General features: G+C 61.1%; 2 protein-coding genes across 4 annotated transcripts in view; one reads left to right on the top strand and one right to left on the bottom strand.

Annotated features, from left to right (window-relative positions):
• Positions 1-296: 296 nt before the first annotated feature.
• On the bottom strand, positions 297-11,688 carry LOC143845261 (testis-specific serine/threonine-protein kinase 5-like). The gene is made up of 8 exons (XM_077353529.1): positions 11,227-11,688; positions 8,430-8,537; positions 5,323-5,525; positions 4,703-4,758; positions 4,033-4,165; positions 3,811-3,926; positions 1,683-1,868; positions 297-862 (listed from the first exon to the last, which is right to left on the bottom strand). Exons 1-8 carry the CDS (start codon positions 11,428-11,430, stop codon positions 426-428), a joined length of 1,443 nt encoding a protein of 480 aa, XP_077209644.1. The 5' UTR covers positions 11,431-11,688; the 3' UTR covers positions 297-425.
• A 51-nt stretch (positions 11,689-11,739) lies between these two features.
• Positions 11,740-24,725, top strand: part of MROH1 (maestro heat like repeat family member 1) — a 31,472-nt gene continuing 18,486 nt past the window's right edge. For 2 of the 3 annotated variants that reach the window (XM_077353474.1, XM_077353475.1), the window contains exons 1-17: positions 14,319-14,903; positions 16,118-16,263; positions 17,062-17,193; positions 17,358-17,520; positions 18,046-18,144; positions 18,355-18,506; positions 18,845-18,985; positions 19,262-19,354; positions 19,939-20,017; positions 20,694-20,807; positions 20,903-20,976; positions 21,306-21,425; positions 21,962-22,081; positions 22,546-22,690; positions 23,242-23,282; positions 23,567-23,699; positions 24,670-24,722. In XM_077353474.1, the coding sequence (XP_077209589.1) occupies positions 14,444-14,903; positions 16,118-16,263; positions 17,062-17,193; positions 17,358-17,520; positions 18,046-18,144; positions 18,355-18,506; positions 18,845-18,985; positions 19,262-19,354; positions 19,939-20,017; positions 20,694-20,807; positions 20,903-20,976; positions 21,306-21,425; positions 21,962-22,081; positions 22,546-22,690; positions 23,242-23,282; positions 23,567-23,699; positions 24,670-24,722 (2,265 nt within the window). In that variant the 5' untranslated portion in view covers positions 14,319-14,443. Of the gene's footprint in view, positions 11,909-14,318; positions 14,904-16,117; positions 16,264-17,061; positions 17,194-17,357; positions 17,521-18,045; positions 18,145-18,354; positions 18,507-18,844; positions 18,986-19,261; positions 19,355-19,938; positions 20,018-20,693; positions 20,808-20,902; positions 20,977-21,305; positions 21,426-21,961; positions 22,082-22,545; positions 22,691-23,241; positions 23,283-23,566; positions 23,700-24,669; positions 24,723-24,725 lie in introns of those variants that run through there. The other variant, XM_077353476.1, reaches the window with a different exon arrangement.

The raw sequence follows: 24,725 nt of genomic DNA on the forward strand, positions 1-24,725 counted from the left end.
CCTTGCCTGGAAGATCGGGGGAAGGAAAGTCGAGAATGGCAGCGTGGCCACTGGGAGGCCCACCCCACCCTGGAGGGAGGGAGGGAGGGAGGGGGGGAGGGAGGGGGGCACGGCGCGGCGGGCGGTACGAGACAGGCAGCCAGGCAGAGCAAGGATACACTGATGTATGTAGAGAAACAGTCACAGCCCTTGGGCCGCTGAGGCAGCCCGCTTGAAGGTTGCCACGGCCGTCTCCTGGGAGCCCCGTCTGGCGGGGGGCAACCCGGGCGGCACAGAGACGCCAGCAGGCAGCCCAGGACTCTGAATAAGATTTAATAGTGCTCCCTCCCTCCTGTCCTGCGGTGCGGGCTCAGGCCTGAGCAGCGGAGGGGGCCCCGGAGGAGGAGCCGCTGGGGTTCGAGGGGGGTCGTGGGGCTGGGCGCGGCTCACGGGCACGGAGTCATGGTGTAGAGGGAGTGGACCTGCTTGGACAGGCTGGCCGATCCGCCGCCCAGCGCCGCCGCCCGGGCCGGGACCTTGTCCCCCAGCCGCTTGCTGGCCACGTAGGCGCTGGTGGAGAGGGCCGAGCCAGGCTTGCGGAAGTTGGGCAGGTGGTGGAAGGGCTGCAGGGTGGTGAGCAGGCTGGGCCGGTACAAGGAGAGCCTCGGGGGGCGCTCCGTCTTCCGCGGGGACGGGAGCTGCAGGACACAGTTGCCGGGGGTGGGCTCGGGGCTCTTCTTCTCCACCTTCGGCCGGGTGGGGAACGCTCCCGTAGCGGAGGAGGCCCGGGGGGTCGGCAGGACTTTGGTCTCCTTGGCTGGGCCCTCCGAGGTCTTGGCTGTGCTCTCCAGGCCGGGAAGTTGCGACGTGGAGCTTCCGGTCTCTGCAAAAGCAACAGGATGGGGGGGGGGGAGAGAGGTAATGCCCAAATGAGTCTTTTGTGTTGCTGCAGATTTATCAGTCTGGCTTGAGGGGGCTCCCCGTGAGGTTTGCACCGCTGGGCCTCCCTCAAAGTGGGAAAAGGCCGCTGCAGGGCAATGTGTCTGATGGCCCTTGGGGCTCTGCTCTAGCGGGGGACCCTCCCGAGCTCCAGGGAAGTGGGCTGGTACGTGCCCCCCCCCCCGCTAGAGGGATGGGAGAGTGCTGATCCTCCCTGCAGTGTAGGCCCCATGTCAAGGGAGGGTTGGTTCTCTCCACAGCCCATCCTTTTCTGCAGGGAAGGGAGCCAGTGGGCCGAGCAGAAGAGGCCAAGCCCAGAAAAGAGCAGGATGGTCTCCCCTCCCACCCTCGTGCAGAGTGCAGAGCGAGATCCCTGCGCGGGCTCAGTGTCCTCCTGCAATATTAACCCCCTTCCTGGGACATGGGACTCTGCGAGGGGGGTTCTGTGGGGGGCTGCACTCGTGCCTGTGTGGCTCTCTGAGCTGCCGAGTGAGGGGTGCCGCTTTGGCCCCTGCACTAGTGCACCCCCCCCCCCGCCCGCCCCCCGGCATGAAGCTGTTCCTGTGCTTCTGCCTCCCCAGGGACCGCCCAGCCCCCCCCCCCCCCGCCCCGTGGGCCTCTCCACCCAGGAGCTGCCGGGGATGGCAGATGGGCTGCCCCACACAAGCAGGGGGGCCGGAGGGGGCCGGAACGTGAGGCCTGCCAGGACCAAGCACTGCGTGGCAGGAGTCAGTGCTCTGGGGGTCACACACCCCCCCCCGTACCTTGTGCTGCCGCCGCTGCCTTCTCTTGGCTCGTGCCGCACTCTGGGTGGGCCCCGATGGAGCTCATGACGCGGTGGAAGATGGCTGAGGTGGCGGGCAGCATCCAGCGGTGTGTGGCCACTTGCTGCAGCCCCAGGCGGGCGGCCGGCTTCAGCTGGAGCAAGCCCTCTATGAGGTTCTGACATTCTGCAAGGAGGAGGGCATGCTGGGCTCCCTGCCCTTCCCTTCCTTTCCCCAGGCCAGGGGTGGGGGCATGGGCTACGCTCAGCTTTCCCTGCCCAGACCCAGTGGACACTCCTCCCAGGCCTAGGGGGGGAAGCAGGGGGGCCAGCCACTCGAGGTGCAGGGGCAGTGGCCTCAGGAGAACACTTAGGCCCAAGCTGCGGCCACTGGGCGGCCAGGAAGGGAAGGCTGGTGCTCTGCTCGAGGGTCTGCAGCTCAGTGGCAGAGCCCCTGCAGGCCCAGCAGCAGCAGCAGCCCCTCCACTTAGAAAGGGCCCGGCAGGAGGGGATGGGAGTGACCTCCGCCTGGGGCTCTGGAGAGCGGCTGCCAGCCCAAGTTGGCCTGGGTGGACCAAAGAGTCTGACTTGGGAAGAGGCGCCTTCCTCTGTGTCCTCACAGGCCTGAAGAGGGCCGGGACCAAATAGCTGAAGGAGGGAGACCCTGCTCCTGTATGTTCCTGCCTGCCCGTTTGGCCCATAGCCAGAGGCCCTCCAGCACTTTGACCCCATTTTGGAACCTTCCCCCCCCCCTCCAGGACAACAGATGTCCCCCTTGCGATTGTGGGGGCATCATGCCAAGCAGGCCCCGTTTTGTCCTGGCCTTGGGTAGGAGGGCCTGCTTGTTCCCACCTGCTCCTGAGTTCACAGGACTTCCCGGCTTTGTCAGCTCCTCCAGGTGCCTGAGTGGTTGAGTGACATGACTTTTTATGCCATTTTACTTCTTATCCCAAGCACTGCCGGTGGGAGGGGGCACAGTCTCTGCTGGGCCCTTCCTTTTGAAGCTGGGAAAGATTTGTTCTGTGACTGGAGCTCCTGGTCATGACATGATTTCTGTGCTTGGCCCCTGAAGTGGCCAGAATGTCAGACAGGCCCCATTAGGTATTGCTTAATTATTTTACCTTCTTTGTGAGGCTCTCATTTAGGCCTCACATTCTTTTTAATTTGAAGAAAAGACATCTGTATTGGAGAATATTTTACTTTCTGCATAGAGAAACTGAATTATTCGGCTAGACCTTCACATTTCTTGATTCCTGCTGGCAGGAAGGCACATACCTGAAGCCTCTGAACCAAGGTCGGCAGGTGCACAGAAAAAATATTCAGACCATTTCAGATTTCAGGCAAACCCGAATCACCCTTCACTGGTTCTGATTAGGCCCAATCCCAAAAGTACCTTTTTTTCCTGTGCAAATGCCTCTCCCCATCTCTGCCTGAGAAAAGTGTGTGTGTGTGGGGGGGCGAAGTAAAGGGTTGCCAAGCCGCTGGTTTTGCCATGATCGGCTGCTTGGAACACTCTAAATGCCCCCCCCCCTCCCCAGCCTTCCCAGTCAGCATGCCAGACTAAGAAGGGTGGGGGCAGGAGGCACTTAAAGGATGTGCCAAGCAGCTGATGATGACAGAGCAGCCATTGAGCACTGTTTCCCCCCTACCCTTCCAGACCCTTTTACTCTGGCTGACTCGTGGCCAAATCTCCAAATCATGATACTGCAGAATTGGCCGGTTTAAAGTAAACAGGATGGGGGGGGGGAGAGTTAGGCTCTACTTTTGGGCCATGGGATCGCCAGGAGTCAGGCACGACTGCATGGCTGGCAACAAGAACAGCTTTTTGGCTGGTCCGAACTAAATCTCCCATCCCTACACTTGACCCTTGGTCCATCAGGGTCAGGGATTGTCCCCTCAGACTGGGAGTGGCTCTCCGGGGTCTCAGGCAGAGAAAGGTCTTTCCCATGTCCTCCTGCCTGGTCCTTTCCGCTGGAGAAGATGCCAGGGACTGAACCAGAGACCTTGGGTGTGAATGTTTTGCCTCTGAGCCCTGGCCCCACCAGGCGCTTCCTGTCCCTTGGGCCCCTCCCGCCCCTCCTGCTCCGTGGCCAGGCCGGCTGGGGGAGGGGAGGGGAGGGGAGGCGTACCTGGAGAGATGGGCTGCCGGAAGGCCAGTCCCTGCTTGATCACGTGGATCATCTTGTGCGGCTGGCGCTCCTTGAAGGGGAGCTTCCCTGTCACCATGGCGTAGAGGATCACCCCCCTGCACGGGAGACGAGGAGGGCTCAGCCCCAGGCTGGGTGTGGCTCCACGAAGGCGTCCCAGCCGCCACTGGACCAGCTCTCCCCCCCCCCCGTGCCTCCACTCACAGGCTCCACAGGTCAGCCAGCTCCCCGTTGTACTTCTTGCTCATGAGGATTTCCGGGGCGGTGTAGGCCACAGAGCCACAGAAGGTGCTCATGAGGGAGTTCTTCAGGGAATAGCGATTGGCAAACCCAAAATCTGCCAGGAAGGAGCACACGGGGCGGGTCAGGGGGACGTGACTCGTAGCTCCCTGCCGAGACGGATCTTCCCAAGCAGCCTTACTCTACAGCAAAGAGGCCTGGGAAAGGTCACGCTTGGGGTGGGATCAGCTGCCTCTGAGTCCCTGCAGAGGGCGGGGGGGGCGGAGACTTGGGTTTGAGAGACCCTGCTTCAAATCCCCACCTTGCCCCAAAGCTTGGTGGACCTGCGACTCCCTCTCTGTGTAACCTACCTCACAGGGAGGGCGCTTGCAGGAAGGATAGAGGATGGGAGACTGGCGTGCACCACCCTGAGCAATTTGGGAGAAGGTTCCTGAGCCCACTCTGGAGGGGCTTTCCTATCCTGAGCCTCTCCTGCTTACAGTTAGAGCAGGAACTTCCTGTCAACCTGGGCCGTTCCCTGCTGGGCGCTGTAAGGTGGCCTGGGAGGGCTCGCTTCTTGGACTGTCTGGACCCCCCCCCCAACCCTTCTGGTGCGGGGCACTCCCCCCCCCCCCAGCTCGTGAAGCAAACTCACCAGTTAGTTTAATGAAGCCACGTTCATCCAGCAAAATGTTCTCACATTTCAAGTCTCTGGGAGAAAGACAAAGGGCAGAAGGACCTGAGCAGCATTTATTGGCAAGCAGCATTGGGGCTCTCTCTCCGTGAGTCCCCCACAAACACGGGGGCTCAGCTCTTGCGGGGCGGCTTCCCCCGACCTCCTTGCAAGGAGCACAACGAGGTGCAAGCAAGACCTGCCCCACGGAGCCCTGTCCTGCCCGGGCCACGAGGCACTCCTGCCTCCACCGTCCTGCAGGGAAACCGGGTCCTTAGCAATGGGGATCTTGGCATCTGTGGAGCGGGCTGGGTCTGCTGGAGCGGGGGGGGGGAGCTGTGCAGGGAAGACCCCTCACCCGGCCTGCTGCGGGTCTCTCTGGGCTACTTCCCTGCCTGCCCTGGCCAGAAGACAGTGGGGGGAGGGGGTCAAATCGCAGCCAACCGCTGGTGACCCCTCGTGCGGTGGTGAAGGCAAGAGATGCTCAGAGGTCGTTTGCCCTTGCCTGCCCCTGCATGGCGACCCCGGGGCTTACTCGGTGGTCTCCCATCCAAGCACTAACCAGGGTGGACCGGGCTTAGTTGCCAGCGGTGCCCCCCCACCTGTGGACGATGCCGACGTTGTGGCAGTGTGCCACGGCACTGACAATCTGGCGGAACAGCCTCCGTGCCTCCTCTTCCTCCAGGCCAGGGAACTCTCTCCGGTCGGAGGTGGCGTTGATGTGCTCTAGGAGGTCTCCCCGGGAGGCCAGCTCCAGGACCAGGTAGGTGCGCTTGCTGTTCCGGTACATCTCGTAGAGCTGAATCTGCAAAGGCACCAAAGTCAGACTGTGCTGGTCAGTCCCCCGTCCCAGCCTCGTGGTCTCATCCTGGGGGGCAGCCCTGCCCCGCTTGTCAAACAGCCCCACCACAGGGAGCCTCTTGGCTCTTGGCTTCTCCGGCTTGGGCCGCCCGTCCTGCTTGAGCAGGGCTGCGGAGTTCGCAGGGCACAGAGCCACAACAGCCCTTTAAGCACACTGGGGGACTGAAGTCTTGGCACGCAGACAGCCCCGGTTCAATCCTGGCATCCCCACAATAAAACGGACCAGGCAGGAGGGGATGGGAAAGACTCTCCTGAGACCTTGGAGAGCGGCTGCCGTTCTGAGTCGGCAATACTGGAGAGCCAGTTTGGTGTAGTGGTTAGGAGTGCGGACTTCTAATCTGGCGAGCCGGGTTCGATTCTGCGCTCCCCCACATGCAGCCAGCTGGGTGTCCTTGGGCTCGCCACGGCACTGATAAAATTGTTCTGACCGAGCAGTGATATCAGGGCTCTCTCAGCCTCACCCACCCCACAGGGTGTCTGTTGTGGGGAGAGGAAAGGGAAGGCGACTGTAAGCCCTTCTGAGCCTCCTTCGGGTAGGGAAAAGCGGCATAGAAGAACCAACTCTTCTTCTTCTTCTTCAGTAATTTCAAGGCTCTCTCAGCCTCACCCACCCCACAGGGTGTCTGTTGTGGGGAGAGGAAAGGGAAGGCGACTGTAAGCCGCTTTGAGCCTCCTTCGGGTAGGGAAAAGCGGCATAGAAGAACCAACTCTTCTTCTTCAGTAATTTCAAGGCTCTCTCAGCCTCACCCACCCCACAGGGTGTCTGTTGTGGGGAGAGGAAAGGGAAGGCGACTGTAAGCCGCTTTGAGCCTCCTTCGGGTAGGGAAAAGCGGCATAGAAGAACCAACTCTTCTTCTTCTTCTTCAGTAATCTCAAGGCTCCCTCAGCCTCCCCTCCCTCACAGGGTGTCTGTTGTGGGGAGAGGAAAGGGAAGGCGACTGTAAGCCGCTTAGAGCCTCCTTTGGGTAGGGAAAAGTGGCATATAAGAACCAACTCTTCTTCTTCTTCTTCAGTAATTTCAAGGCTCTCTCAGCCTCACCCACCCCACAGGGTGTCTGTTGTGGGGAGAGGAAAGGGAAGGCGACTGTAAGCCGCTTTGAGCCTCCTTCGGGTAGGGAAAAGCGGCATAGAAGAACCAACTCTTCTTCTTCTTCTTCAGTAATTTCAAGGCTCTCTCAGCCTCACCCACCCCACAGGGTGTCTGTTGTGGGGAGAGGAAAGGGAAGGCGACTGTAAGCCGCTTTGAGCCTCCTTCGGGTAGGGAAAAGCGGCATAGAAGAACCAACTCTTCTTCTTCTTCTTCAGTAATTTCAAGGCTCTCTCAGCCTCACCCACCCCACAGGGTGTCTGTTGTGGGGAGAGGAAAGGGAAGGCGACTGTAAGCCGCTTTGAGCCTCCTTCGGGTAGGGAAAAGCGGCATAGAAGAACCAACTCTTCTTCTTCTTCTTCAGTAATTTCAAGGCTCTCTCAGCCTCACCCACCCCACAGGGTGTCTGTTGTGGGGAGAGGAAAGGGAAGGCGACTGTAAGCCGCTTTGAGCCTCCTTCGGGTAGGGAAAAGCGGCATAGAAGAACCAACTCTTCTTCTTCTTCTTCAGTAATTTCAAGGCTCTCTCAGCCTCACCCACCCCACAGGGTGTCTGTTGTGGGGAGAGGAAAGGGAAGGCGACTGTAAGCCGCTTAGAGCCTCCTTTGGGTAGGGAAAAGTGGCATATAAGAACCAACTCTTCTTCTTCTTCTTCAGTAATTTCAAGGCTCTCTCAGCCTCACCCACCCCACAGGGTGTCTGTTGTGGGGAGAGGAAAGGGAAGGCGACTGTAAGTCGCTTTGAGCCTCCTTCGGGTAGGGAAAAGCGGCATAGAAGAACCAACTCTTCTTCTTCTTCTTCAGTAATTTCAAGGCTCTCTCAGCCTCACCCACCCCACAGGGTGTCTGTTGTGGGGAGAGGAAAGGGAAGGCGACTGTAAGCCGCTTTGAGCCTCCTTCGGGTAGGGAAAAGCGGCATAGAAGAACCAACTCTTCTTCTTCTTCTTCAGTAATTTCAAGGCTCTCTCAGCCTCACCCACCCCACAGGGTGTCTGTTGTGGGGAGAGGAAAGGGAAGGCGACTGTAAGCCGCTTTGAGCCTCCTTCGGGTAGGGAAAAGCGGCATAGAAGAACCAACTCTTCTTCTTCTTCTTCTCAGTGGACCAAGGACTCAGTTCACAAGCGGACTCTGCCCCCATGAGGTCCCACCTAGGCAGGTCTTGTGAGCCACAGCAGCAGGTCTCGGCAACAGGGCCAGTGGGGTGGGTGGCCAAGAGCGGGGGCCTCTAATCTCGTGTGCTTTCGAGCATTTTGCTTTCGAGCCTGGTTGAGGACGTCATACATTTCTGGAAGGTCTCTGGAATGTGCCCTGTGGCCAGCTGAGCAGGAAGCCCCAGCCATCCTTGCTGCCCTGGGCAAGAGAGCCCCCTCCCTCCCCGGTGTCAACTGTTGGGCTTAGCTTTCCATTTTGGAAACCGGTCAGAAGACTACAGTTTATCCTCGGTTATCCCCATCCTTCTGAGAGCCCAAGCCCCTCCCACCTCTGGTTTCCTTTCCACCCGTGGGGGGGGGGGGCGGGAGGGCTCACTAGCAGAGGGTCCCTGGTTCTCTCATTCTACGTCCCGCCCCCAATCTGTCCTCCCCTCGACCAGGTGAGGTGGCTGAGGGGAGGCAAAGGGTGACTGGGGCAAGGCTGCCCACCGAGTGTGTTCACAGTGTGTGGATTCGAACCCAGACCTCCCAGATACTAGTGTAGCCCTCTACCCAAGACTGGCAGCCCGGTGGCACCATTCCACCCCCGACCAGAGCAGAAAAGGGACTCACAACATTTAAGTGTTTGTAGGTAACGTTGAGGGAGTAAATTTCTCTTGGAAGGAACTTTTTGGTATATTCTACAGGTGCTTCTGCCGTTGAAATGATCTTTATAGCAACCTGAAAGCAGAAAGAAGTGGGCATGTATTGAGGAGTCCGAGCACCATGCATGGCCCCTCCCAAGCCCCTCCCACCATGCTCCCTCTTGGGAGGCCAGTGAGAATCGCAGAATCTGAGCGTGGGAAGGGGCCTGGAACGTCAGATCCATGAATCAAGGCGAGCTGGACGTGGTTAAACAAGAGATGACAAGACTGAACATCGACACTTTAGGAATCAGTGAACTCAAATGGACAGGAATGGGTGAATTTAATTCAGATGACCATCAGGTATACTACTGTGGGCAAGAATCTCGCAGAAGAAATGGAGTAGCCTTCATAATCCATAAGAGAGTAGGAAAAGCAGTATACAATCCCCAAAATGACAGAATTATGTCAGTTCGAATCCAAGGCAAACCATTCAACATCACAGTAATCCAGGTCCATGCCCCAACCACTGCTGCTGAAGAGGATGAAGTTGACCAGTTCTATGAAGCCCTACAACACCTTCTAGAAGCAACGCCAAAAAATGATGTGCTTATCATCATGGGGGATTGGAATGCTAAAGTAGGAAGCCAAAAGATAACCGGGATAACAGGCAAGTTTGGCCTTGGAGTACAAAATCAAGCAGGGCACAGGCTGGTAGAATTTTGTCAAGAGAGTACAATGGTCATAGCAAACACTCTTCCAACAACCCAAGAGACGACTCTACACATGGACATCACCAGACGGTCAACACAGAAATCAGATTGACTATGTGCTCTGCAGCCAAAGATGGAGAAGTTCTATACAGTCAGTAAAAATAAGACCAGGAGCTGATTGTGGTTCAGATCATCAGCTTCTTGTTGCAAAATTTAGGATTAAATTGAAGAAAGTAGGGAAAAGCACTAGGCCACTCAGGTATGAACTAAATCATATCCCTGACGAATATACAGTAGAGGTGACAAATAGATTTAAGGAATTAGATCTGATAGAGTGCCTGAAGAACTATGGACAGAGGTTCGCAACATTGTACAAGAGGTAGCAACTAAAACCATCCCAAAGAAAAAGAAATGCAAGAAAGCAGAATGGCTGTCTGAGGAAGCTTTACAAATAGCTAAGGAGAGAAGGGAAGTGAAAGGCAAGGGAGAAAGAGAAAGATACACCCAATTGAATGCAGAATTCCAGAGAAAAGCTAGAAGAGATAAGAATGCCTTCTTAAATGAACAGTGCAAACAAATAGAAGAAAACAATATAATGGAGAGGACCAGAGATCTTTTCAAGAAAATTGGAGATATGAAGAAAACGTTTCATGCAAAGATGCAAGGCTGCCAAGGAGAGGGTGTTTGGGGAGGATGTTGCAGGCCAGGCAGCAGCCGCAGGAAGCCCAGGAGGGGTACTGCCCAGTGACGGGTGGACCTTGCTTGAGGCCAAGATGGGTGACCAGCAGTCCTGCCTCTCACAGGAACAATGGGTGCTCCTTGTGGGGTGGGGTGGGGTGGGGTGGGGGGAGCACCAGGCCCAGCAGCACCTTGGCCAGTTCCTGCATTTCCTAATCCAATATGCTCATAGCCCTCCCCCTTGCTTCCTTCAGGGGAACAGGGAGGAAGTGTGTGTTGTGTGTGTGTGTGTGTGTGTGAGGAGCGTTTTGGGGAGAGACAGGCCATTCAGGCTGTCTCCTCCTGTGGTTTGGAGGCTTGCTGCTCCCTTGGGTTTCCCACCAGTGCAAAGAGCTCCCTTGCAGTTCCACCTCCTCAGAGCTCCTCGGCAGCTTGATTTAACCAGGGCCTAGTCTGCATACAATAGATAATGCACTTTCAATGTGCTTTCGTGGCTGGATTTTCCTGTGCGGAACAGGAAAATCTACTTCTAAAGTGCATCGAAAGTGCATTATCTCTTGCGTGCAGAACAGGCCCTGGATGCTGGCAACACTCAGAGGGCCTCCCTGGGCCCCTCCCTGAGCAGAGGAGCTCCCTGGGGCACTTAGAAAAAAGGTCCTTCCTGCCAGGAGAGCCCAATGCAGCAGGGAAAGTCCTCCAGGTGGCACTGGGAGGGGCCCTGAAGTCAGGGCCTGATGCTCGGGGCCCGTTCACCGCAGCCCCTCAGTCTGTACAGCAGCTGGCTTGTGGCTTCCCAGGCAGGCAATGCACAGGACTGAGGAGGTGGCGGACAGGCAGAGGCGGCCAAGGAGGGACTCCACTGGTCCTCCCGCTCCCTGCGGCTGCTGGGCTGAAGGGGACAGCCGCCTGCAAAGGAGCAGAGATCAGACCCGCCAATTCCGTTGGCCTGCAAACCGTGGAGCAGGGAGCCAGGTGCAGTGTTAACCCAAGGCCGGAAACCCCGTGGGCAACCAGCAGGGTCACAAGGTACAGATTTGTTTTAACCCACGTTGGATGACTTTGGCTGGGGGGGGGTACACTGCGGCTTGACTTGTTTTGCACATTGCAGACATCACACATGAACGTGTGTGTGACGTCTGTAGTGTGCAAAACATAATTATCTAGTCTAGTTCATAAAATATCAAACTGCCCTTGCAGAAAATCTCTCATCTGCCCATGAAAAGGGAGAAAGCAACTGAGTGCCTGGGAGAAGGGAGAGTCAGATAGCAACTGTGGAAAAGGTAGGAGAGAAGATCTGGAGCCAGAAGTCCTGAGTAAGACGCTTCTGCTGGGCACGACCCCTCCCTGGAGCCCGCTGGTGCTGCCAGCCAGCCCCCCCCCCCCCGCAGTGCTCACCATGGAGTGCCTCTTGCTCCGGAGGTCTGAGGCCAGCTTGTAGTTCTGCATCAGCTTCTCTTGAGTGGCGTAGCCCAGGTAGACTTTGGAGAAGGCCCCGGAGCCGATCTTCTTGGAAGAGAGGAGGTAGCCGTTCTCCTTGCTCTCCCGGACCTGCTCCAGGAACATCCTCCGGTCAGCCTCGCGCTTGGAAAAGCTCTTCATGGCACAGGCGGGGCTCGCGAGGGGGCAGAACAGCGGCCCTGCGGGGGTGGGCCAAGGAGCAGTCTCGGCCCTGGAGCGGGGGGCAGTGCCGGCTGGACCGGGGTCCAGGCAAACACATCCGCTCCGGAAAGGAGGGGAGGCTCTAAGCTAGGGGCTCTGAGCACCACGCCCTTCGCATCTTTTGGCTGGGCTGCCACGGTCCAAAGAGAGGGAAAGGCAAGGCCGGAGGTTCCTTGTTGCTCTTCAGATGGAGGAGTTTCCACAGTGACGAGGGAGGGAATGGGCGTTCCAGAAGCGGCGTTCTAGAACCAAAACATAACCACCAGTTTTAGAACCCCTGGCCCTGGGGGGAGGGGCAGAGGACACCGGGGAGCTGGATCCAGCCGCCCGCCATGAGGGTCTCCTGAAAGACGTTGCTCCCCAAATCTTTTGACAGCGCACCAAATTACTTCCTCCGGCAAAACGTCCTGGAAGCCAGGTAGGTAATGGGAGCCTTGGGCATCCCACAGCTGGGGTGGGTGGGCTAAATTGCGTTTTATGGCCATCAGATCAACTTAAGATCAACCATGGCTTATCACAATGACCCTGTGGAGTGAGACAGGTGGTGGTTTTCCAAGCCCACCCCCCCAGAGAAGTCATCAACCTCTCTGCCTTGTTGTTGACCCTCCCAAGGGATTGGCTGGCCCCTGTGTGGAACAGGATGCTGGATTAGATAGGGCTTGTGCGATGTCCTCAGGGGAAGGCCTTAGACTGTGCCCTGTGGCTGGCCCTGCAGAGGAACCGGTTGGCCACTGTATAAGTCAGGAGGCTGGACGAGATGGATCCTCACTGTCCCTGTTGAATTTAATTTTATTTAGTTTAGCCCACTTCTGTCTTCTGTGGTGTTTGCTACCCCTCCCAGTTCATCTGCAAATTTAATAAGTATCCCCTCTAATCCCTCATCCAAATCATTTCTGAAGATGTTGAACTACACAGGCCCAGGACCCTTGGGGTACTTCACTTGTCACTCCTCTCCAAGTGGATGCTGAACCGTTAACAACTACCCTTTGGGTACGATTAGTCAACCAGTTATCGATCCACCTCACAGAATTAGGATCCATGCCGCATTTTATTGAATTGTTTTGTGGATCCTTATCAAAAGCCCTACCAGATGAATGATGTTCTTATGGAGGCCCCTCTTCAAAGGAACTGGTTGGAGGCTGGACTAGATGGGATATCAGATGGACTGGTCTGATCCAGCAGGGCCCTCCTGATGTCCTTAGGAAGGCCTTGGCCTCTGGGTGAGATGGGAGGCTGGACTGGAGGGACCCTCCCTGGCCTGACCCAGCAGGGCTCTTCTGAGGGTCTTCTCAGGGGAAGGCCTCGGCCTCTCTGCCCTGTGGCTGGCCCTGCAGAGGAACTGGCTGGCCCCTGGGTGAGGCGGGAGGCTGGACTGGAGGGACCCTCCCTGGCCTGACCCAGCAGGGCTCTTCTGAGGGTCTTCTCAGGGGAAGGCCTCGGCCTCTCTGCCCTGTGGCTGGCCCTGCTGAGGAACTGGCTGGCCCCTGGGTGAGACGGGAGGCTGGACTGGAGGGACCCTCCCTGGCCTGACCCAGCAGGGCTCTTCTGAGGGTCTTCTCAGGGGAAGGCCTCGGACTCTCTGCCCTGTGGCTGGCCCTGCAGAGGGACTGGCTGGCCCCTGGGTGAGAGGGGAGGCTGGACTGGAGGGACCCTCCCTGGCCTGACCCAGCAGGGCTCTTCTGAGGGTCTTCTCAGGGGAAGGCCTCGGCCTCTCTGCCCTGTGGCTGGCCCTGCTGAGGAACTGGCTGGCCCCTGGGTGAGACGGGAGGCTGGACTGGAGGGACCCTCCCTGGCCTGACCCAGCAGGGCTCTTCTGAGGGTCTTCTCAGGGGAAGGCCTCGGACTCTCTGCCCTGTGGCTGGCCCTGCAGAGGGACTGGCTGGCCCCTGGGTGAGAGGGGAGGCTGGACTGGAGGGACCCTCCCTGGCCTGACCCAGCAGGGCTCTTCTGAGGGTCTTCTCAGGGGAAGGCCTCGGCCTCCCTGCCCTGTGGCTGGCCCTGCAGAGGACCTGGCTGGCCCCTGGGTGAGACGGGAGGCTGGACTGGAGGGACCCTCCCTGGCCTGACCCAGCAGGGTTCTCCTTGTGTTCTTGGCATGTGGTGTTTTGTAAAAGGTGGCCAAGATGGCTTCTGGTGAGCGCCCACATGGTCACCAGGAGCCTTGTTAACTTAAATGCTTTCCACGTTGTCGAGTGACGACGACTCCTTTGCGCTCTGAGAACAGGCATTGCTACCTCCCCTGCGCTCCTTGAGCGGCGAAGGATCTCCTGCCTTGGTGAGGCCGACTCCTTTCCCGGCTGCTCCCGGAGGTGGCCCAGGGACCCCCTCGCCCTCCCTCTCGGGCACAGCAGCTGCCCCGTTAGTGGCCATGGGGGCTCCCACGGGTGCTGCAGTTCTTCTGTTCTCTTTTGCTCTTTCGGCACCTGAAGAGCAGTGGGTGTGGGGCCCAGCCACCCTTCCTCGCTCTTCCCAAGGGCTGAGGAAAAGGAAGAACTGGGGGGGGGGGAGGGGGAGGCCCTCTGGCCGAGGTGAGCGAGCAAGAGCCCTGCCATGAGCCGCAGTCCCAGCCCCATCTTAGCCCCACGGCCAGGGGCTCTGGGGGCACCGCTTGCCCCTCCCTGAAGCCCCGGCGTGAGTGAGGCTCTTGGGCTCCTCCCTTGGGCTCCTCCTGCGGGGTGGGAAGGAGACGGGAGCGGCCAGGAGGCCCGTTGGGGGGTTCTCTCCGTGGGCCCCCAAGGGAAGGCGTGGCGGGGCCCCTCGAGGGCAGCGGCCCTGAGCCCTGCGCGTGCGGGGGGGGGGGGGCTGGCTCCAGGCCGGCCTTTCCCTTCGGCCAGCGCGGAAGCTTCCCTTGCATTTGGCGGTGGAGGGGCCCCAGGGGCCAGGCGCGGGTGCTTCCCGCAGGCCATGCGCCCCCAGCTGACAGCCCCCAGCCTCAAGGGTCCATCCGCCTGCAATGCCGCCTGGCCGTCTCGGGGCCCCCCTGCGAGGGCAGCAGGAGAATCGCGCCTGCCTGGGCTTAGAGGATCCATCCGGACTGGCGCTCGCGAGGGGCCCTTGCCCTGCCCTGCCCTGCCCCTCCCGGGCCGGGCGGGAGGCGCAGTGGCAACGGGGTCCGGGCCGGGGCCTTGCGCAGGCGCACGGTCCCGGCGGGGCGTGTCGTGTCGTGTCGGGGGTGGGCGTGGCGTGGGGACCCGGAAGCGCGGCGGCTGCGGCAGGTGAGGGGGCGGGGCTGCCTCTCTCTCTCTCTCTCTCTCTCTCCGTCCTGCAGGAGAAGCCCCGCGATGCCCCCGCCGCCCCCCGCCGCCCGGCCCCGCCGCCCCCTGCGCCCCTAGGAGGACGAGGAGGAAGGAGGAGGAGGAGGAAGGAGGAGGAAGGAGGAGGAAGGAGGATGGCGGCGGCGGCCCGCGTCAAGAGTAAGTCCGGGCGCCTCTTAACCCCCCCCCCCCCGCGGAAGACGGGCCCGCCCGCCGGAGCTCACGGAGCTCTGCGACACCAAACGGCTCTTCCAGGAGCCCATCTGGCCCGCTCGGAGCACCCACAAGGGGAGAGCCCGAGGGGACCCCCCGCGGTCATCTAGTCCACCCCGCCACCCTCTCGCCCCTGCACTGTCGCCTGCCGCCCCTTGAAATCTTCACAGAATCCTAGAATCCTAGAGTTGGAAGGGCCCTCCGAGGTCATCTAATCCCACCCCTGCACGATGCAGGACACTCACCACCCTCTCGCTCACCCACTGTCACCTCCACCCCCTGGAGCCTTCCCAGAATCAAAGAGTTGGTCCCTTCCAACTCTATGATTCTTCTATGACGATTCTGTTCAGACCTCTGGTGGAAGACCACCTTGGCAGCCTGAGGGTTGCTGTGCAGAGGCAGACGATGCCAATCGCCCCCGCCTTGGAGCCTCTGCAGGACCCCCTGAGTCGATGGGGCCCCCGGAAGAAGCTCTCCAGTTTCCTCTGGGGCCCCCAGTTCCTCGGACGTTGCACAACTCCTTATTTGCCAACCCTGGCCAGGCTTGTGGGTGTGTTGCTAGCGGAGCCGGCTAAGAGCACAGAGCAGAGCAGAGCAGAACAGAGGGGCCTTCTTGCACTCGCCTTCCTGGGCGACTGGAGCTGCACGCTTGCTTGTGGCCTGCAGTGCAGTTCTCTGCGCAGGGATTCCCCTCCAAAGCTCTCCTCCCCCGGGGTCTTTCCCATCAAGCCGCTAAGCCAGGTAGGGCCGGGGGTGCGTTCGGCTCCTGGTAAGAGGAGGCCGTCTGCTCCGGGGGTTTGCTTCTTCTTAAGGTGGGGTGGGAAAGGCTTGGTCTCCTCCAGAGGGACTTCCCCTGTGGGCCAGGTAGAATTCAGGAGCTGCTGGGTCTCTCTTGGTGATTGATTTCTGCCGGACTTCACAGGAGGCCCAAAGCTGGCAGCCTCTTCTGGGCAAGGGAAAGGATCAGCGTAGGGGAAGCACCGGCTGGCATGGCCCAAGGGAGTCGGGTGGCTCTCTGGTGTCTCGGAGCAGGGGGGTGAATTCTCTGGGTAGGAAGAGCACATAATGTGGGGCTGAGGAACTGGCCCAAGAGGCAGAGCCTTGAGGAGGCTGTTGGAGGCGGAGTGGGCCTGGGACATCTGCCCGGTTCCACCTTCCAGGGCTGGCAGTGACTCTGATGGATGCCACCACGGACAAGGACCCGCTGGTTCACGAGCAGATCTTCAGTGCTCTGTGCTACCTGGGAGAAGCAGAACCTGAAGAGGTCCTGAACACCTGCGAGGAATACCTGCGGCAGCATGACAAGGTGATGTCCCACAGACCGGGGGACGGGGGAACAGCCCTGCTTGGGAGTTTGTCCCATGTGTAGAGGAGAAGCTGAGGACTGATCCTGGGGTGCCCAGGAGGCTGTGGGGCCTCCCCTTGAAGGGTAAAAGAGCCAGGCTGTGCTGAATTCCCGTGAAGGAGAAAGAAGGGGGGGGGGGGGACGGACAGAGCCATTCCCTGGGGCCTGAAGGGGACTGGGGTGCGTGTGACTAGAGGTCCTTACTGGTGGCCTCCCCTTTTCTCACCCCTCTCAACGTTTCTGCTGGTGGCCTTTAAGCTAAGGCTTGATAATTCCCAGGCACCAGGTTTCCACGGAGGCTAGAAATTTCATTGGACCACCTGGTGCTTTCAGCAGTGGCTTTACTGTAGCATCTCTCAGCAGTTCTCACTGGGAAGGGCAAGGGTCAGATCCAGCCACTTTGTCCACTGGTACAAACAGAGGTCGGGGTCCCTTTTGACCACAAAATTAGCTGCATTTGGGATTTTGGGACCTCCATGGATAAGAGCCACGTGGAATAAGGAAGAGAGTTGGCTAAAACTGAACAAAATCCCTGGCTGTATCTTTCCTGTCAGTGTGGATCGGAGTGTGTTGCTTTATGATATAGAAATAATTCTTGTCATTGCTTGTTCATAGGCAAACTTAATTTTCTCTTTCGCTGGTGTTGGCAGAATTGTCGGAACTTGGCCATTTAATGAAAAAGTAATAATAACATGGCAGAGGCGTCTGCCGGGGGCTTTGTGCCTGGCGCTGACTCCCTGCCCTTCTTCCCCCGCCCAGCTGGCTTACCCCCACCGCGTCATTATCCTGCGGGCCATGGAGGCTGTGGTGCGGAGCAGTGTGTCCCGGATGGACAAGACCGCGGCCAAGGCCGTCATCTCGGTGGCCTCCAACGAGATGACCAAGTCCAAGGTATGGGCTGTGGCTCCCGGCACCCCTTGAGGGCTTTGTTTCTTCAGAGGGGGAGGTCAGGACCGCCCACTGCAACCCCCCTTCCGCTTTGGGGGTAAGGCAGCGTGTCCAGCTGTGGGGCCACATGGGCTGCAGGCTCCTCCTCCTCTTCCTCCTGGCTGCAGGACGTCCTCGTGGAGTGGCAGCAGGCGGCCAGCAATGTCCTCGTGGCTGTTGGGAGGCGTTTCATCAACACGGTGATGGAGGAGGTGCTGACCAAGTTCCAGCCCGGGGTCCTGCCCCACTACTTTGTCGTCCGCACTTTTGCCAGCCTCTCTGTGGCCAACGGTCAGTGCCCTGGCAGGCTTCCCTTACGCGCGAGGAGGGGGGTGCCTGGAATGGACTTGGGGGGGAGTGGGAGAGGCTGTGCAGGCCAGTGCCCAAGGGGGGGGCAGGGCCAGCAGCCCGGTGCTCTGCCAGGTACTGGTCTTAGATCCTGGGGGGGGGGGGGCGGCAGAAGCAATATATAAACAAACAAAGAGGCCTCCCCCTGATGTTGCCTCCTGGCTCCTCAGGGGGTCTGGGGGTCTGTCGAATCCCCGGCCTATTCCTGTGGCCCTCGCTCTGGCCTGTGTGGGGGAGGTCCTGCCTCCCGCCAGGGCTCAATGGGTCGTCCGTGGTGTTGCAGCCTGGGCGTTGTGGGGCGTCTCAAGGGAGGGTGCCGTGGATCCCGGGGCATGGCTGTGGCCATCAGGGGGAGCAGCTCCCTTTCCCAGTCCACGTCCAGCCTGGCCGTTCTCCAGTCCGGGGAACCAGCTGCCGGAGACTTTTGTGGAAGGCCGCAGTTGCTTTCTCTCTGCCCCCCCCCCTCAGTCTTTGGGATGGTGCCCTTCCTCCCCTCCGTCCTGGGGACGATGCTGCCCATGCTGGGGATGGCCAAGCAGGACAGCATGAAAATCGTCTTCTGCTTCGGTAAGGACACCCCCCGCCCCCCCGTGTTGAGCAGCAGCCTGTGCCTGTGCCTGTGCTGGGAAAGAGGGTCTGGTTCCCTGTGCTGTGGCTCTTCCCCAGAGCTCAGTTACGTCTTCCAGTGCAGCCTGGGCGGGGGGGGGGGGCAGGGCCTCCTGTCCTGTGCCCCCTGCTCAGACGGGCCCTGCCCCCGGGCTCCTGTGGGTGGCCTAGCCTTGCAGAACTTCAGCGAGAGCATCCAGGAGTACCTGGCTAACCTGGACCAGGCCCCGGACCCCACGGTGCGGCGGGACACCTTCTCCCGGGAGACCTTCTCTGCTTACGAAGTGCTCTTCTACAACTGGCTGCAGAGCCGGGAGGCCAAGGTACCGCGGGGGGCCAGGGAGGGGCCCTTGGCTGGGGTGCTGACCCCCCAGCCCCCTTTCGGACTTCTCCCTGAGGGCCGCTCTCCTGGGGCCCTCTGCCCCACCCCTGGAGCCCGCCTCCCCTGCTGCAGGGTTGGGACCCCCTGGGCCTGGCTGGGTGAATTCTTCTTTGGAGGGTTCTTTCGCCAAGGGGGCACCCCCTGGGTCCTGCTCCCAGGGACGGGGTCCAGGTGGCTGAGCGGAGCTTCCGTGCCGGGCCCCCTGGCTGCCTGCCTGCCTGCCTGCCTGCCTGCCCTGGAGGGGCTTGAGAGGACGTCCCCCCCTGTCTCCCCCTGCAGCTGAGGCTGGCCGTGGTGGAGGCCCTGGGCCCCATGAGCCCCCTCCTGCCCAGCGAGAAGCTGGAGGAGCAGCTCCCTCGCCTCGTCCCGGGCCTGCTAGGCCTGTACCGGCGGCCGGCTGAGGCCTACTGTGTCTCCAAGGTAAGGGTGGCCGGGCTCTCCTGCCCTCACGCCCTCCGAGCCCTTTGGGTCGCTGTTTGGGTCCAGAGCCCTGGTGTGCTGCTGCCCTGCCTTCCAGGAAGGGAGGGGGGCTGGCCTGCAGCAGGCTCCGTCCCCAATGGGCTGGTGCGTCCCTGAGCCCTTTGCCCCGAGGGATGGAGCAGCCTGGCCTTGGTGGGAGAAGCCGGTCCGTGGAGCCCCTGAGGAGTCCTCTGGGAGGGCTGCTGACCCCCTGGCCCCGCATGTCTCCCTGTGCAGAGCTTGTGCCAGATCCTGGAAGCGGCTGTCAACATCGGGAGCCGCACGCTGGACACCCAGCTGGACCCGCTCCTCCATGCGCTGCAGGCCCAGGTAGCAAGGGGCTGGAGCGGGAGAGCAAGGGGTGTGGCGGGAGCCGGGGTCGTCTTGTGGGGCTGGCCCTTGGCTTGGGGGGCTCTGCTGGGCTCTGTGCCTGGGTGAGGAAGGTCCCGCCCCTCTCTTCCCAGGGGCCCCTCTTCCAGGAGCAGAAGGGCCGGCTCTCGAGTCGGGGGGAGGCTGTTTCCTCTGCGGTGATGCCTGGTGGGCCTTCTGGATCCAGAGGGGAAGGGGGAAGAGAGTCTGCCCCTTGCTTGGGCTTCCTCCCCCCATCTTAGCCCCCTGCCTGAGCCAAACGGGTGGGGGCTGTCTTTCCTTCGGAGTGTGCTTGCGGTTCTCGGTTGGGCCCTTCCGCCTGGGCCCTGCTCAGGTTTTGGGGTGTTCTGAAACTCTCTTCTTGCACACCAGCTCTGCTGTCCCACCCTAGCCCTGCGGGACTCCAGCGGGGCTTGGGGCAGAGCTTTCCTTGGCCGGGATCCTCCCCTGCTTGCGTGGCGAGGTGTGCCGGAGGTTCCTGGCCAGTGCCCTTTCGAGCTGGCGTTTCCTTCCTTCCTTCCTTCCTTCCTTCCTTCCTTGTGTAGATCAGTGTCCCACCAGACTCCTCGGTGCCGGTCCAGCTGAAGAACCACAACGAAGTCCTCCGGTGCTTCACGGTGCTGGGTAAGGGCCTCGGAGAGTCCTGCTGCCGGCTGCCAGCCTGCACTCTGCCCTGGGGCTGGAGCTCCCTTGACGTCCGGCCGGTGGGCCTCTCCGGGCAGAGGGGGGCTGGGGCTGGGGCTGGGCTGACTTGGCCCCCGCCGCTCAAGGGCTCCTTGGGCCCCGCTGGCCGGCTCGGCTGAGGCCTGCCTCCCGCGGAAGCCCCTCTCCAGGCCTGATCCAGTCTCTCTCACCACGCAGGGGGTTGGGCCCGAGGCAGAGCTCTGAGAATCCCACGGCCGGGCGTGACAGGGCGGCAGGATGGACGGAGCGGGCCTGCCTCTCGGAGGGGTGCCTGGCAGGGCTGGTGGGGGGGGCGGGGCGGTCTGGATTGGCCCTCGCCCGTCAGCGCCTGGTCCCCGCCCTCCCTTGTTCAGCCGAAGGGTGGGAGGGCGTAGAGTCAGGCCAAGCTCGGACCAGGAATCGGACCAGGCTGCTCAGAGTGAGGCTCGGACTGCCGTGCTGGAGACCCCCCCGCCCAGTCCCCTCCTCCCCTCTCTGGTCTCCTCCAGCCTCCCTGCTGCGCCCCCTTCCCCCCCCTTGTGCCTGCTCTCCGTGGATTGCAGCCGGGGGACGGGAATGGGACGGAACTTCGGGGGGGGGCCTGGTGGGGTGACTGCTGGCTTCCCTCCCCCTGCAGCCGCTTCCTTCCCGGACCGCCTGCTTGCGTTTCTGCTCCCGAAGCTGGAGACGGGCAACGAGCGGACGCGGGTGGGGGCCCTGGCCATCCTGCGGCAGATCATCAACAGTGCCCGTGAGTGGGGGGGGGGGAGGGCGGGGGGTGCGGGGCCCCTGGGGTGGCCTTTCTCAGTGGCTCGTGGGAGCTGGTCTCTCCCTGTCCTTCCGCAGCCTCTCAGATGGAGGCCAAGAAGCCCTTTGTCCTGTCCGCCATGAGGCTGCCCTTGCAAGACCACAGCCACAAGGTGAGTGGGGGTGTGCCTGCCTCCCCTCCCCTGCTCAAGGCCCTCAGATGGCCCCTTGGCTTGGAGCGGGCGGGGCTGACCTTCTGCCCTCTGCCGCCCCTGCTTCCTGCCAGCCTGGATGCCCTGGGAGGGCCCTCCAGAGAACCTGCAGCCTGGAGGTGGGGCGCCTCTCCATCCCGGGCAGGGTCGCTGCAGAGTGCCTGAGGCGTGTGCAGAGGGCAGGCTCCCCCCGTCCTGGCCGACCTAGGGGCCTGGAGAGGGACGGCCGTGGGGGTGCGGGGGGGCCCCTCGGGCGGCCTTGAGCCCTCTCTGGGGCCCGTCTCTTGCAGGTCAAGCGGGCCCTGGTCCAAGTGATCAGCGCCATGGCGCATCACGGCTACCTGGAGCAGCCGGGCGGGGAGGCCATGACTGAGTTCCTGGTCCGGCAGTGCGCCCTTCCGGCGGGGGAGGTGAGGCGGCTGCTTCGTGGCTCATGCTGGGGGGAAGCCCCTGGGCGGGGTCCCTGCCCCACTGAGGAGCCTGCTTGGCAGCCGGGGGTCTCTCCGTCGCTGTCTCCAGGGAAACGGCCGGCCATCAGCTGGGGGGGGGCATGGGGTCTTCCATGCGGGGGGGGGTGAGTCCCCTGTAATGGCCTTTGTGTGGGGGAGGCGTTCTGTGCTGCTAACCCATGGCTGCTGCTCCTGGTCAGCTGTGGCAGATAATGGGGGGGGGTCACGATGGTGCTTGTGCTTGGGGGCCGGCGTGGCTGAGCTTGTGTTGCAAGGTCTTCCTCCCGGCAAGAGGCCAACCTTGACACCCCCTCAGCTGGCCCTGTTCTTGGAGGGGAGGGGTTAGTGGGGGGGCACACCAGGCTCCTCCTGAGGCCCAGCCCCGGGGCCCGGTTTCTGCATGTGTCCAGTCGAGGGCTGGCTTCCCGCCGGACTGTCCATCCCTGGCCGTCCCCTGGCTGGGCGTTACGAGTCGCCCTCTTGTCCCATCTGACCAGCCTCCTCAGCTGCCCCGGCGGCAGTCCCTGGAGACGGAGGACCTGACGGACGGCCACATCCGGAGCATCAGCGTCAACACCCTCCTCCTCATCAGCACCACCATCGACAGGATGAGTGAGGTCAGGCGGCCGTCAGCGGCCGGGGCAGGGCAGGGTCCTGGGCGTCTGTGAAGCTTTGCGGGGTGGGTGGGTGGGTGGGTGCTGGGGGCTCCTTGCACCTGCCTGCACATCCATGTGCTCTGCTCCTGTGAGGCAGCCTTGCTCAGCGGCTTCCCCAAGCAGGGAGTCTGTAGAAGCTCCCCCCGCCCCCGCCCCCCCCCCAGAGGCTGCTGCTGCTGCAGGCCATGGGCAGGCCAGGCCCCGACTTGATCTCTCGCATGCGGCACCCACAGGAATGTGGCTTCCGCTCTCCGGGGGGGGGGGCCCTCCTTCCCTCCCTCCCTCCCTGGAGCACGAGGTGGGGAGGCAGCAGCGCTGGGCGTGCCGAGCTTTGAGCAGGTCCGCTGAGGGAGGGAGAAGCTGCCGGGCAGCCCAAGGCGGGCCAGGAGGGTCTTGTGCCGGTCAGCTCGGCTCTCTTCCCCCAGGTCCTCTGGCCCTCCCTGCTGGCGTTTGTGACCCCCGTGCACCTGACGGGCGCCCTGACCCCCCTCTGCAGGAGCCTTGTCTACCTGGCGGCCAAGAAGCAGGAGAAGGGGCTGAAGGACTTCCAGCTCCACTATGACGCCCAAGGTGCGTGCCTGGCCCCAGGGCTGCCGGGGGGGGGGGAGCACTTGGGGGGCAACAGGCAGCTCTGCAGCCCCAGCTTTGGAGAGCTGATTTCTGTCTGTGGGAAACGCAACCAGACTTGTGTGCATTAAGTAACCCCGGGGGGGGGGGTGCTGGAGAAGAGACCTCCCTTGGGGATTGATGCGTATGAGGCCTTCCAGTTATGGCTGTGGTGCCTTCACCGCTTAACCTTAAAGGACACCATTTAGAACAGAATAAATATGAAAATGCTAGAGGGTGTCACCCCAAGGGTAAAGGATACCTTTACCTTTTAGACATACAAAACTGCACTGTCTGTGGAATTTAAAAGTATGTGTCTTTTTAAAAATGAAACTGGCAGGTGAACTCCTGTGCCTTATGCTGCCCCAGCAGGCGTATCTTTAAAGTTCACAACCTGAGAGTCAGGGCAGCCCAAGGTGAGGCAGGAAGCCGGTGCTGCAGTAGAGAAACCAGAGTGCATTTGGGCAGACGCCCCGCGGGGTGTCACCTTCAGCGTTTTCTCTCCCGTTTTGCAGCCAACCTCCCATCGGCGTGTGCACTGCTGTCCAGGCTGCTGGTAGGTGGGTCTTCAGTGGGGAGGGGAGGGGGGAAAGGCAGGCTTAGGCTTTCCGCTGGGGGTGGGGTGCTGTGAATTGCCTGCACTGTGCAGGGGGGTGGACTAGATGACTCTTGGGCCCCCTTCCAGTTCTGTGTTTTTATGAACCGCTCACGCCAGAGTGCGATAGCCTTTATTCTGGTGACTGAGGAAGCCCTCCCTTTCAGCCAGTGTGGGGTCTGCATCTTTCTGTGCCCCTCAAGGAAATGCTCTTTCTCCACCTGCCCCCCCCTGCCCCCCCCCAGGTTGTAGCTTCTCAGCCGTATGGAGGGGAAGGCCGTGGGGCCGCTGCTCTGGGCCTCCTGAGTGTGCTGCCCCTCCATGTCCACCCAGCTCTGTGGGGCAAGAAGCTTCCCCAATTAGTGGAGCATCTGGAGGGTGAGTCCGTCTTCATTTGCCCGGCATAGCCTACCTCCCAAGACTGTTGTGAGGCGAAAGTAAATGAGGGGAAGGGAACACTGGAGGGAAATCTCCAAAGAGGAGGGAGAGAGGCAGGTGGGGCCTGGGCCTGAGCAGATCTTCCTACCCACCTCTTTCTCAAGAGCGGGGCCAGGGTGGGGCCAGCCAGCCAGAGCCCAGGCACACTCTTGGGTCAGAGTGGCTTTATGTGAACTGCTCCGAGCCCGCTTTGCAGGGACAAGCGGGGTATAAAACTAAGAATACATGAATAAATGCACGTGGGAGACCCTGCTTGAATCCCCACTCTGGCCTTCGGCCGGTCATAAGACTCTCACCCCGGCCTACCACCACAGGTAGCCTGCTGGGTGACCTTGGGCCATTCACAGTTCTCTCAGAGCTCTCTCAGCCCCAACTACCTCACAAAGTCTCTGTTATGGGGGGAGGAAGGGAAGGCGATTGGAAGCCGCTTTGAGACTCCTTCGGGTAGTAAAAAGCAGGGTACATAAAGGCAGCTCTTCTACCTCACAGGGTTGTTGTCAGGAGGGGACTGATGTCAGCTGCTTTGGGGAGGAAGGGGGCCTGAACTGAGGGGATGGCTGAGCTGGGAGTGTCTGAGCTGCCTTTCTGGGGGTTGGGGGAGGGGAGTGGCTTGGATGCCACTTGGTGGGCCGGGAGGCACCATGGTGGAGAGCCCTCCCCCTCCCCCCAGGGCCTCTTGCTGCCTCCTGGGACGGGGCTCCTTGTGCCTGGGACAGAGCAGGCCTTTGGGGTTGGCTGCCAGCTGACTTGTCTTCTGCTGGGGGTCCCCGTGGAGGATGGAAGAATTGCTGCGCGGCACAGCCCCCCCCCCCCCCCCTGGAGAAGAGCAGTGGCCTGCTCAGTTGGCCCCTGTGGTTGCGCAGGGCAAGGGAAGGCTCCCCCGGCCACCGCCGTCTCTTCTCTCTTCCAGCCAACACGAGGGCAACTCTGTGCCAGGAGGAGTGGGAGGACACGCTGCTGAAGGTG

This window comes from Paroedura picta, chromosome 9 (assembly GCF_049243985.1).
Source record: "Paroedura picta isolate Pp20150507F chromosome 9, Ppicta_v3.0, whole genome shotgun sequence".
NCBI classification, from domain to species: domain Eukaryota; kingdom Metazoa; phylum Chordata; class Lepidosauria; order Squamata; family Gekkonidae; genus Paroedura; species Paroedura picta.